Source organism: Podarcis muralis, chromosome 7 (assembly GCF_964188315.1).
Source record: "Podarcis muralis chromosome 7, rPodMur119.hap1.1, whole genome shotgun sequence".
NCBI lineage: Eukaryota > Metazoa > Chordata > Lepidosauria > Squamata > Lacertidae > Podarcis > Podarcis muralis.
In genome coordinates, this window is record NC_135661.1 from 7285596 (window position 1) to 7299112 (window position 13517).

The 13517-nt window shown below is 49.1% G+C and overlaps 1 protein-coding gene across 4 annotated transcripts in view; it reads left to right on the forward strand.

Moving 5' to 3' along the window:
* Positions 1–13517, forward strand: part of ECE1 (endothelin converting enzyme 1) — a 63199-nt gene that overhangs the window by 30689 nt on the left and 18993 nt on the right. For all 4 annotated transcript variants that reach the window (XM_077931135.1, XM_077931137.1, XM_077931134.1 and 1 more), the window contains exons 3-7: positions 6382–6523; positions 7387–7590; positions 9214–9338; positions 11055–11201; positions 12611–12676. In XM_077931135.1, coding sequence (XP_077787261.1) covers positions 6382–6523; positions 7387–7590; positions 9214–9338; positions 11055–11201; positions 12611–12676 — 684 coding nt within the window. The remainder of the gene's footprint in view (positions 1–6381; positions 6524–7386; positions 7591–9213; positions 9339–11054; positions 11202–12610; positions 12677–13517) is intronic.

Genomic DNA, 13517 nt, shown 5'->3' on the forward strand with positions numbered 1-13517 from the left:
AAGAGTCTTCTAGTCACAGCATTTTAGAGTTGGAAGGGAACCCCAAAGGTCCTCTAGTCCAACCCCCTGCCATGCAGCCTTCTGTTCTTGCAGTGCCCCAATGGGAAACCCACAAGCAGGACCTGAGTCGCTAGCAAGAGGGATTCAGATGCCTCTGGCAGTGCCGGCAGAGGCCAGCAGCTATCAGTAGCCTCAATTCCATGAATTTGTTCAACCCTCTTTGAAAGCCATCTAGGTTGGCGGCCATTGCTGCCTCCTCTGTGTGAGGGAGTCCCACGGTTTAACTGTGCTGCATGAAGGAGGGCTTTCTTTTATCGGTCCTTAATCTTCCAACAAGGTCCGTATAGTTAAAGCTATGGTTTTCCCAGTAGTGATGTATGGAAGTGAGAGCTGGACCATAAAGAAGGCTGATTGCCAAAGAATTGATGCTTTTGAATTATGGTGCTGGAGGAGACTCTTGAGAGTCCCATGGACTGCAAGAAGATCAAACCTGTCCATTCGGAAGGAAATCAGCCCTGAGTGCTCACTAGAAGGACAGGTCCTGAAGCTGAGGCTCCAAGACTTTGGCCACCTCATGAGAAGAGAAGACTCCCTGGAAAAGACCCTGATGTTGGGAAAGATGGAGGGCACAAGGAGAAGGGGACGACAGAGGACGAGGTGGTTGGACAGTGTTCTCAAAGCTACCAGCATGAGACTGACCAAACTGCGGGAGGCAGTGGAAGACAGGAGTGCCTGGCGTGCTCTGGTCCAGGGGGTCACGAAGAGTCGGACATGACTAAACAACAATAACAACAATCTTCCAACATTCAACTTAATTGGACGTCTGTGAATTCTAGCGTTATGAAAGAGGGAGAAATAATTCTCTATCCCCAGGCATCATTCTTGGCAGCTAGAATGTTGCCAGAGCTTCTGTGATGTCACAGCAGCCCCAGCCAGTGGCAGGTAGCAAGCAGTTGTTGTTTTTTGCAGCGTTTTTAAGCATGCTCTCATTCCTGATAGAAACGGGAGATTTAGGAACGAGGCTGATCCACTGTGGAAGCTTGGTCCTCCCCTTCCCGTCACGCCGGGTTGCCTGGAGGCGCTGAGGCCTTTCGCTCATTTGGCTTGTCTTCCTGGACGCTTCGAAGGCAAAACTGCCTGGCTCCTGTCTCTGTTCTCATTAAAGATCTTTCAAAATCCAAAAAAACAGCAGAACGTTCTCTTGCCATATTCGTCTCTATTGTGAGTTCTGCAGCAAAGGATAACAGCAGTGCACGGGGATAGCTGCCGGATGCCACAGCCCTCGACGCTTCCCTCTCTTCAGCTGGGAAAAGGGCTGCCTGCAGAACACGCCCTGCCTGACAGGTGGGCACCTTCGCTGTCAAATAGGGAGTGATCTTGCACCCGCCTCGCTGAGCTGCCTGTTGGCTGGGTGCACCCCTCTCTGCACGAACCTGCCATGGGGCTGGCGTGCCTCCTTGGCCCAGAGCCAACTGACTGCAGCTAAGGCAGACCAGATGTTCTCCAGACTTACTGCTCTGTTGACGTGAGATTTTGTGGGGATGAGCTCCTTGCCGTCAGGGGCTCCTGGGTGTCCCTGAGAAGAGCCCTCAGCTGGATCAGCCCCAAAGGGGGGCAACCTGGCCCAGCGTCCTCTTCTCCCAATGGCCAACCAAATGTCTGAGCAACTCTCCCCTCCTGGAGTCTCCAGCGACTAGGATTCAGAAGCATCGCTTCCTCTAATAGCAGATGCAGAGCATGCCTACCATGGCTATAACAATAATATAATAACAACTTATTATTTATACCCCGCCCATCTGGCTGGGTTTTCCCAGCCACTCTGGGCAGCTTCCAACAAAACACTAAAATACAATAACCTATTAAACATTAAAAGCTTCCCTAAACAGGGCTGCCTTCAGATGTCTTCTAAAAGTTTGGTAGTTGTTTTTCTCTTTGACATCTGGTGGGAGGGCGTTCCACAGGGCGGGTGCCACTACCGAGAAGGCCCTCTGCCTAGTTCCCTGTAACTTGGCTTCTCTCAGTGAGGGAACCGCCAGAAGGCCCTCAGCGCTGGACTTCAGTGTCTGGGTAGAACAATGGGGGTGGAGACGCTCCTTCAGGTATACTGGACAGAGGCCATTTAGGGCTTTAAAGATCAGCACCAACACTTTGAATTGTGCTCGGAAACGTACTGGGAGCCAGTGTAGGTCTTTCAAGACTGGTGTTATGTGGTCTCGGCAGGCGCTCCCAGTCCCAGGCGCTGCCGCATTCTGGATTAGTTGTAGTTTCCAGGTCACCTTCAAAGGTAGCCCCACATACCGGCATGTAATGCCTTAAGAGAAAACATAATGAAAATGATTTACAGGTGGTACATGACCCCAGTCAAGCTTGCAAAAATTTACCATTTGCCCGATAACAAATGTTGGAAATGTAAAGAGAATGAAGGTACCTTTTATCACCTTTGGTGGACATGCCCGAAGATTAAGGCTTTCTGGGAAATGATTTACAATGAAATGAAAAAGGTACTTAAAAGTACTTTCCTTAAAAAACCAGAGGCCTTTCTCTTGGGTATTGTCGGCCAATTGGTGTTAAAGAGAGACAGAACTTTTTTTATGTATGCTACAACAGCAGCAAGAATACTTATCGCAAAGTATTGGAAGACACAAGATCTACCCACTCTGGAAGAATGGCAGATGAAAGTGATGGACTATATGACACTGGCCGAGATGACAGGCAGAATCCGTGACCAAGGAAAAGAGACGGTGGAAGAAGAATGGAGAAAATTTAAAAGTTATCTTAAGGACTATTATAAACTTGATGAATGTTAGAGTGTTATGGTTTTCAAGAACAAAGGGATACAGTGATATAAGGTCAGACTATAGAGATAACTAAGGACAGAGGCTGGAAAGTAACAATTGGGAGTTGCTATAAAACTATGGACATTGGGATGCAGAAAGGAGGGGGTATGGGGGAGTCTCAGAAAAGAGGTTTATGAAAAACATTATGAAATTATACGTGTTGGTATGTCTTTTTAAGTGTTTGTTTGTTTTTAAAATTTTGTAAAACCAATAAAAATTCTTTTTTAAAAAACAAAAACAAAGGTAGCCCCACATAGAGCGCATTGCAGTAGTCCAACCGAGAGCCTTGTAGCCACTGAGAGCCCTCTTTTCCATGCATTTGTCCAATCCTCTTTTAAAACCATACAAGTTGGTCTGCCACTAGTGGGAGGGAGTTCCGCAGTTTAACTCTGCACTGCATTGAGAGGTCATTCTCTTTTATCTGCCCTCAATCTCCCAGCATTGTTGGATGTCGACGAGTTCAAGTGTTACGAGAGAGCGAGAAAAACTCTACCCACCCCCCAGTTTCCCCATGCCAGGCATAATTATATACACATCGTTTAGGACATCTCTTACTCTCCTTTTCTCTGATCTGAAAAGCTCCATGGTGGCCGTGGTTCATATTGCTTGTCTGCCTGCCTTCATCCTGGCAACAATTCTTGGAGGTTTTGATCTTGGTGGTGATCTTGGGGTTCCTTTGCTGCAGTTGTTAATACCCCCATTTCATGGGTACATGAAGATGTGCAAGTGTGGAGTCTCGTGCTATAACCCAGGGGCTGATATTTCTTGGCTTTGCTCCTCATCCTAAAAGAGGGGGCTCCCCAGAGGCCATGCAGTCTGACCCCTTCCCCCAAAAGCTGGGGTCAGCACTGCCTGCCCCACTCCACTGCTGTCCTGTGTGAACCCAGGCCACGGCATGCTGTGCTGCAGAAACTCTGCCTGCTGCAGGACAGCGGGCTTTAGGTGACTCGAGGGAGTGAGCCAAGCCACATTGTCTTAAAAGCACGTGAACATGCTCCTTGGGGTCATTCCTCATTGGGGAGCAGGGGCATTGACCCCCAATTAGACGGCTCTCTTAGATCCAGAAGCCTTGTCCCTAGATCTCTCCTCTGCCCTTCCTTTCACTGTCCTTTTGGAGGTCTGTGCTGCCCCAAAGATGTGAAGGGGATCGTTCCTGACCCTTGCAGGCCAACTGACATAACTGGACTCTCTCCTCCCTGGGAAGATTTAAAGCAGAGGTCGGATGGCAGGGATTTTTGAGCCGTGCATTGCAGGGGGTTGGGCTAGATGAACTTTGGGGGGTCCCGTGCAACCCTATGATCTGGGGGGGGGGGGGAGAGAGAAAGATGCAACTCACACAATCCCTCCTCACAGCCAAGTGGTGCAACCCGCTTACCATTCTTTTGGGGGGGGGGATGCCCTCTTGGGCTGACTTGACACATGACTCCTCCAGGAAGGCGTTGCTGACCAATCCGATGACTCCAGACAGCAACTCCTACAAGGGCCCTCCTCCCATTGGCTAGAGATGGGGTGGGGGCGGGCAACATCTGCTTGGCTTGGCAGCTCAGCCCCAGCTCTGAGACGCAGCCAGCAACCCCAAACTCTCCCCTCCTTGCTTTGTGCTTCTGGGTCTGCAGCCGCCCAACCCTCGGTGTCTCCTTCCTCTCATTGTCCCTCCCTGCCTGGATGGCTGAGGACCTTCCCATTTGTTTTGTACTCCATTGAAGGCAGGTTCAGGAAGTTATAACTGGTGACCCCTCCTTCTCCCCCAATCTCTCCTTCATTGGGGGTTTTAAAGCAGCGGTCAAAGCACTCCCTATTAGGAATGCTTTACTTGTGACACCTGCCTTGCAAGGGAGTTGGGCTTGATGACCCTTGGGGACCCCGTCCAACTCTTAGGATTCTGTGACAATTCAGATCTTCATTTTATAACACAAATAAACAACACAAACAGAAAAACAAACAATGCAAACAAATTCTTGTCTTACCCTTATTTTTTCTAAACATAGTTAGGTCAAGTCCCCACTATCTGATTTTCATTTTACCTCATCTTTAGCAGTTTACATATATCATAATTTCTAACCATTTTTTTAAAAATCACACTTACTTTTACCGTAAAAATCTTCACATTTTATCACTTACAAATAATACTATTTTAAAATACAGTGGTACCTCGGGTTAGGAGGTCTGTTCTTAACCTGAAACTGTTCTTAACCTGAGGTACTATTTCTGGGTTAGCGGAGTCTGTAACCTGAAGCGTCTGCGTATGTAACCCGAGGTACCACTGTACACTATCTTCTACTTCTAACCCTACAGCCTATATCCCCTTCCAAAGCTATTCTAAGATTTAAATATTAACATATTTTTTCAAATATCCCTTAAACTTCTTCCAATCTTCTTCCACCGTCTCTTCTCTCTGGTCTTGGAGTCTCCCAGTCAGTTCGGCAAGTTCCATATAGTCCATCATCTTCATCTGCCATACTCCAAGGAAGTCTTTTGCCATTCAGGTGCCCTCCAGGACGTTGCTGGACTACCACTCCCATCATGCTCCTGACTGTGAGCCTTGGGGGCTGCTGGGAGGTAGACCCTGCACACCCAACCTCTGGGAAGCAACAGACTGGCAAAAAGCCACTCCAAAGCTTGGTGCTGATTGGACATCGGTGGGCGGGTGGGCACCAGCCCAAAATGCAGCATCCTGCTTCTCGGGCAAGGGGGGGGTGACTGTGGAACTCCCTCCCACAAGAGGCAGTGATGGGCACCAACTTGGACAGTGAAAAGAGGATTCATGGAGGACAGGGCTGCTAGTGGCCATGCTGGGGCTCCGTGGTCAGAGGGAGCAGTTCTTCTGAATCCCAGTTGCTGGAAACCACAGGAGGGGAGAGGGCTCCTGTGCCTGGGTCCTACTTGGGGGTTTCCCCTAATAGGCACATGGTTGGAGACTGCGAGGATGCCGGTCTAGATGGGCCCCTTTTCACCTAATCCAGCAGGTGGTTCTTAGGTTCTTACATGCTAGATGCTGTACGGTTTTTTTATTCTATTTTCAATCGCATCTCACTCACCCCCCCCCCCCCGTACTGCCCCCAATATATTATAAGTAATTGAATCGCAATTTGAATACTGAAGAATTGAGATGGTGATACAATAAAATGCAGTGTAGGAGGCACAGTTGAAAATACAATGAGGAATCAGTATAAATATTTAGCGTTACGTTGTCTCCCGTCTTCAACTGCAGACACACAGTCACACCTCAGGCCGCTTGAAAATTACAAACCACTGACAACCCACGGACCACCAACTGGAAACCCCCCAAGTTAGAGAATGTGGTTTTGTGGGGCTGGACGTAACTTCCATAAAACTCCCTTTTCTTCCTCTTCTCCCCCCCCCCAACCCCCAATTTTTCATAGTTGGTGTCCTCCTGACCCAGGGGACCTGGGTTCGAATTCCCAGCCCAGCCACAAAGCTCAGCCAGGTGTTGGATTTGTTCATCTGGCTTGCAAGGGGGGAGGATCCAAAGGCTGCACACCCCACACCCTGAGGCTTGACTTCTTGCCTTCTTGCTCCCCAGGTGAACTTCCGTGGGTCGGGGACCAGCAAAAGCTGCTGGGCCGAACGGACGCATGTTGAGAAACGCCTCCTGGTGCTGACAGTGACCCTCTCAGCCGGCTTCCTGGCCTGCATCTGTGTGCTGCTGTTCCAGTTCCGAACCAGTGAGTCTCCCCTCCTGGCTTACACTAAGACTGCACTGCCCCCTGCTGGCACCCTCCATGTGGTTTTGGACTACACTTCCCAGCAGCCCCTTGCAACTCTCAGGCCAGTGTAATGGACTTTGGTCTAACAGATGGTATCCAGCCAAGTTCCACTCCTCAGGGTAGACCTATTGAAATTTAAGGCCGTGACCGGAGAAAGTGGCAAGAGAAAAGCCTTTTCTCTCCGTCTCTCACCACTCTAGAGCTTGTGGCCAGCCAGTGAAGCCGAATGCTGGAAGATTCAGGACAGACAAAGGGAAGTCCTTCTTCATGCAGCACATAGTTAAACTGCGGAACTCACTGCCACAGGAGGCAGTGGTGGATACCAGCTTTAAAACAGAGGACTGGGTGAATTCATGGCGGAGGAGAGGGCTGTCGGTGGCTGCTAGACCCGACAGTTGGGGTCAGCAGTGCTCCTGAATCCCAGTTCCTGGAAACCACAGGAGGGGAGCGTTTACTCTTGTGCTCAAATCCTGATTGTGGGTTTCCCATAATGGGCATCTGGTTGGGCCACTGTTAAGAAGAGGAAGCTGGCTTGCTGGGCCATATTCTTATGACTGGCTGGCTTCATTAATTTCAGTGGGTCTACCCTGTGTTTCATTTCTATTTGCCACCCCAGGGTTGCCTAAATGAATGAAAATAGCTCCTAATTCACATGCATTTGAATTGTGCATGACCACTCACACAAACGCCGCTTGCGGGGGCAGAACGGGGGTGGAGTGGTCCGTAACGGATTCATGTGCAGTGTCTTGGAATGGAAGACCCGTGTAAGCGGGGATTCCCCTGTAAGTCATCCTGTGACCCTGACCAGCCCTTTCCTCCAGGGCTCTGCCTGACGGAGTCCTGCATCTCCGTGACCAGCTCCATCCTGAGCTCGCTGGACCGGTCGGTGGACCCCTGTGAGGACTTCTTCAGCTACGCCTGCGGGGGCTGGATCAAGGCCAACCCCATCCCCGACGGCCATTCCCGCTGGGGGACCTTCAACAAACTCTGGGAGCACAACCAGGCCATCCTCAAGCACCTTCTGGGTGAGCCATCTCTTCCCGTGGAATCTGCAAAGGGGAGCGGGGGAAATCTGCAAGGGCTGCCACCTGAGTCTGGCAGGAGCGTGAAACAGGGTCTTTCCCAGCAGATTGTCAGTGCAAGGAATTCTGCTTGTGCAGTGAGGCTCCCCCCCCCATTCAATTTCCTCCTTCCCCTCACCATAAATTAGCAACCCTTTTAATCCTAGATTAGTGCTTCCCAAGTTTTTGGGAGCCAACCCCCCCCCCCCCTTGGTTCCATAAACCCACCCCCAGTGCCCCCCACTCTGTTGAAAACAAGAGCCAGAACAGCAGTCTGCACGTCCTGCTTTGGAAGAAATTCACACAATAAAATTCAAGGCAGTAATTAATTGCACATTTTTTCAATACCCAACTAGCATGTTTAGTTTAATTAACTAACTCCTAACAGAGTTGATGAAATTGCCTGCATCTTCTGGCTCCATTGAAATAGGTTTCCAGGACACTTTTACTGTCTTTATCTCCTGTGCGTTTGCCACCCTGCGCTCCCTTTGGGAGGAAGGGCAAGGTTATAAATTGAGTGAGTGAGTAAGTAATAAATTCATCCTGGAGGTTCCTCCAACCCTCTGGGGCAGACCGGGGGAGATTGTGGGGCACAGGAGAGGGTGCAAGACGTCCTGTTGCACAGTTGGAAATCCTTGCGCTGGCAGGAGGCCTTGCAGTTTCCATTTTCTTTCTGCTTTCTGGGGGTGTTTTGTTCTTTCGGGGCTTCGGGGAGGGAGAGAGGACGGAAAGAAGGAAGCAGGCTGGCTGGCTGGCCGGCTTGGAAGGGCGAGGGAGGGACTGAGTGCCATTTGTTTCCCTCTTGCCTGTGCTCCACTGAGGCCCCCCCAATTCTTGAAGGCAGGCAGCAAGTCTTGCCGGTGTGTTGGGAGCTGCACGAGCAAAGGTTAGGTGGGTCACTGGTAGAACATACGCGTGGCATGTGGTCGCTCTCTTCCTCTCTCTCATGCACTCCTTCAGTCTTCATTGAGATGGAGAGTTGGGAGCCAACCCAAACGGTATTGCTGTGCAGGTATTGCTGTGCAGACCAAAGGGGTCACCGAGACCAGCATTATGTGAACAGCAGTGGGGAGATCGCAGCAGCCTCCCCCTGCCCCCAGCTCCCTTCAACATCTAGCTTTCAGAGGTATACTCCCTCTGGGACTGGAGGCTCCATAACACCATTGCGTTTTCATAGGTGTTAATTTTCCATATCTCTGTGAAATAGTGTAAGGCTGGGGGGATGAGCTGTCAATGTTAGCCGCTCTTCTTGTCCCATCTTGTGGCAGTGAGTTCCACAAGTCTATCTCAAGGCCGATGGCTCCCTAGAAAAAAACTCTCCACCTTTCCATGCATGCATACCAGCTGAACAGAAAACAGGCTTTGCAGTTTTCTGGAGGTGGAAGTTGAAGGGCAGGGAAACTTCAGTTTGCACCAGCCCCCAAGCTATGATTCCTACATTTCAGGAGGGGGTCGGACTAGGTGGCCCTTGGGGTCCCTTTTTCAACTCTGCAGTTCTGCAATTCTTCATCTTGTGCCTGGCAGCGAAAGGGGGGTTGGGTGTCGAAGTGGCATGGCTGACTGGAGCTTCTCTCTCCCTCTCTCCAGAGAACACCACGGCCCAGGTGTCCAGCGAGGCAGAACGCAAAGTCCAGCGCTACTACCAGTCCTGCATGAACGAGACCAAGATTGAGGAGCTGCAGGCCACGCCCCTGGTGGACCGCATCAAGAAGGTGAGGGAGCCCAGGGAACGCGGGCCAAGAGCCAGGCAGGCAGGCTAAGAGGCTGGGCGGAAGAGGAGAAGCCAGCCTTGGGCTTTCTTCCTTTTTTTCTTTTCTCTCTTTTTTGATATTGATATTTTATCGAAAGGTTTTCAGTTACGAAGAAATAAAGTGATGCAAAGGGAAAAAAGACACTGAAATCTGTAGATAAATGTGAATATATATTAATAAATACCCATACAAGTTTGATAGTATTACCCTAATACATAGGTAAATATGTACTACATTTTGTATAAACTTTCTTAAAAATGGCAAGAAGGCCACTGGGGAAGAGGTTGGTCATGGTTTCTGGTTTGAGTCTGTGGCCGAAGGTCTCCCAGGTCCAGCTTTTTGGGAATTATTAGCTTTGCTCTGAAATGTTTTGTGCACTGATGGGAGAGTGTTGTCCAAAACCACCACCACCACAATAATAATAATAGTAGTAATAATATTAATGATATAATTTATTATTTATACCCCACCTATCTGGCTGGGTTTCCCCAGCCACTTTGGGCGGCTTCCAACAAAACACTAAAATACATTATTACATTACTGAAACTAAAACATTGTCCCACTGTTTAGGTAAGATTGTTGTTGTTGTTGTTGTTGTTGTTTAGTCGTTTAGTCGTGTCCGACTCTTTGTGTCCCCCTGGACCAGAGCACGCCAGGCACTCCTGTCTTCCACTGCCTCCCGCAGTTTGGTCAAACTCATGCTGGTAGCTTCGAGAACACTGTCCCACCATCTCGTCCTCTGTCGATAGAAACTCCTAATTCTTTATTCCAATCATTTCTCAGATTGTTCACATCAAACTGATTAGTCAAAACCAAGTTTAAAAAATTGCCTGCATGCAATATTGCAATCCATAATGAATTGGAAAAAATGTTTAAAAGTACTTTTCCAAAAATACTAGAGACCTTTTTGTTGGGGATGATTCAGATGCAAATTCCCAGGTGTCAAAAAAGGTTATTTATGTATGCCACTGCTACAGCCCGTGTTTTGTTAGCCCCAAAATGGAAAACGAGCGAGGTCACAACTAAAGAAGAACGGCAACTTAAGCTGATGGAATATGCGAAGCTTGCGGACTTAACATGTAGAATAAGAGAACAAGAAGAACATACATTTAGAGAAGATTGGAAAATGTTTATTGAATATATGGGGGAAATTGTGTATACTTGAAAACGATGGCAGCATTAAGATAAATTCAACAGAATGAATACGTTTTGATGGATGTAATAACAGAATACTGAATGGTTTATGTAAAATATGCAGGGATTTATGATATGCAAAATGAACCATGGAAAGAGAAGAAGGGAAGTCATTGATATTTTAAGGATGTTTAAATGAGTGTTATAAATTGTAAAACAGAAAATTTAATTTTATACACAGAGAGAGAGAGAGCGTGCGCGCGCGAGAGAGAGAGAGTGAAACCTTGCTTTACAACCATAATCCGTTCCAGAGGTCCGTTTGTAAACCAAAACAGATTGTAACCCAAGGCGCTATTTCGCCAATGGGGTCTCCCAAAAAAAATTGTTCGTAATCCCCCAAAAATGGGTTGTAATCTAAAAAAAGGTTGCAAACCGGGACACGCTCTTCCAGGTGTGACGTTTGTAATCCAAAACGTATGCAAACTAAGGTGCCACTGTGTATATATACTGTATATAAAAGCTATGTTACAATCTCTCCTCCAGCTTGGTGGCTGGAACATCAGCGGTCCCTGGCAGGAGGACGACTTCAACCAGACTCTGCTGCAGCTGGCTGCGCAGCACCACATCTGGCCCTTCTTCTCCATCTATGTCAGCGCCGACTCCAAAAACTCCAGCGTCAACATCATCCAGGTGGGTGCAGGAGGTGGAAGGCCACACAAGGGGTGAGATACATTTTTTGGAGCGGGAGCTGTCGGTTCTCCCCACTCAGGCCGAGGTGAGAGTTGGCATTCCCTCGCCCTAGCCTAACCCCTGTCATCTCTGGCATGGTGGGCACAGCAGGCTCCATTCCAGCTAGGAGTCTCTGCACAATGCCGTCCTCCATGCCCCAGAAGTCATTGCAGCCAGGTGGAAGCACTCGGGGGCGTGGTGGAGACATTGCGGGCCTAGACCGGTTTCCTGAGGGCCGGTTCGGGAATCCTGGCGGACCTCCAGGTTAGGGTTACCAGACATTCCTGGGGACAGTCCCCAGATTTGCAAATCTGTCCCTGGAAAACGTGGCAGCGGCAGCCTGGTAGCACAGTTGGCTCTGGCTGGCTTCAGGAGCTGCTCACTGCCGTGGCGCCCGCCATTTTTCCTCACCGGAAGTCACTCTATGATATGTCTTGTGCGCATATGATGTGTCTTGTGCACATATGATGTGTCTTGTGCAATCTCCTGCCCCCTTTGTTTTGACTGATCGGGGGAGGCTCGGGAGTCACAGGTGGGCGGCCATTGCCCAGTTTATAAAAAAACTGCATCCATGTTTCACAGGGTGCGAAAGAAGGGCTTTGCACCTTTATACAATATACCGTATTTTTTGCTCTATAAGACTCACTTTTCCCCTCCTAAAAAGTAAGGGGAAATGTGTGTGCGTCTTATGGAGCGAATGCAGGCTGCGCAGCTATCACAGAAGCCAGAACAGCAAGAGGGATTGCTGCTTTCACTGCACAGCGATCCCTCATGCTGTTCTGGCTTCTGAGATTCAGAATATTTTTTTTCTTGTTTTCCTCCTCCAAAAACTAGGTGCGTCTTGTGGTCTGGTGCGTCTTATAGAGCGAAAAATACGGTACATGTGTGCTTGGGCCCAGGGTCTTTTGCCTCACCATCCCCACTACTGACTCCCTGTTGCTACTCAGCTTCAAAAAAAAAAGTGTCCGCGGATTCATTGAAAAAAATCTGGTAACCATGCTCCAGGTTCCCCACACCTGTCTTAGCAGCTCTGGGGTCAGCATCCTTCCCAAACCTGATTGGTTGCTGCAGGATACAGGATGCTGAGCTCGGTGGGCCTTTGCTTTGACCCAGCAAGGCCCTGTCTTTGTGGTCCAGAATTGCAGCCCAGGGTCCTGCCTTGGAGGTGGGGAAGGGCTGGAGCTCGGTGGGTAGAGTTCCTGCTTGGCATGCAGAAGGTCCCAGACCTCCAGGTAGGTCTGCAGGAACTTTGCCAACGGCCCTGAGCTGGATGGAGCCCAGTGGTCTGACTCAAGTTTCCTCTGTTCTAGACAGAACTGTGGCTCCACATCCATACTGTGTCCTCACTCCAGTTTGTGTCTCCCCTCCAGGTGGACCAGGCAGGGCTGATGTTGCCTTCCAGGGACTACTATCTCAACAAAACGCAGAACGAGAAGGTGAGGGTTGGGCGGGGGGCGGTTGGGGTGCTTACGGTCCTAGCTTCAGACTGGGGTGCGTAACGGATGAGGCAGTCTGTTAGGTCCGTGGTTCCGAAAGTGGGCAGTAGCGCCCCCAGGTGGCAGCAGGATTCCCTAGGGGGGTGCCAAAAGGCAAGGGGATGCAGGAGGTCTTCTTCTTTGGCAATCCCTCGTAGCCAAGTAAGATTGTCTTCCATGAACACAGTTTTAACAATGAGTCCGTAAGTGACTGTGGAGGCCAATTCTGGATCCACACGTCCTTCCACAGTGGAGACATAGATTTCCGGGCAGGAGTTGATCACGGTGAGGGTTTGCCAAGTGTGCCTTCCTCTTAGCACGTTTCTCCCTTACGTTCTGAGTTCGAGCGTCTTCAAAGCCCATGACGCCTTTGGTAAAGGCTGTTCTCCAATTGGAGCCCTTGCAGGCCAGTGTTTCCCAGTTGTGGGTGTTTATACTACATTTTTTTAGGTGTGCCTTGAGAGAGACTTTAAACCTTTTTTGTTGATCGCCGGCATTACGCTTTCCGTTTTTAAGTTCAGAATAGAGTAGTTGCTTTGGAAGACGATAATCCGGCATCCGCCCAACATGACCAGTCCGACGAAGTTGATGTTGTGTAAATGACTATCAGCCATACAGGATCCAGTTCATCCATTCTGTTGAATTAGTTAATTAAACTAAATAGCTTCAATAGGATTTTGAATAAACATGCAATGAATTGTTACTGTTTTGAATTTTATCGTGTTATTATCTCCCTTATTGGGTCATGCAAACCACTACTCTGAATATTGCTTTTTTATAGGGTAGGGGGCAGTGGGGATGA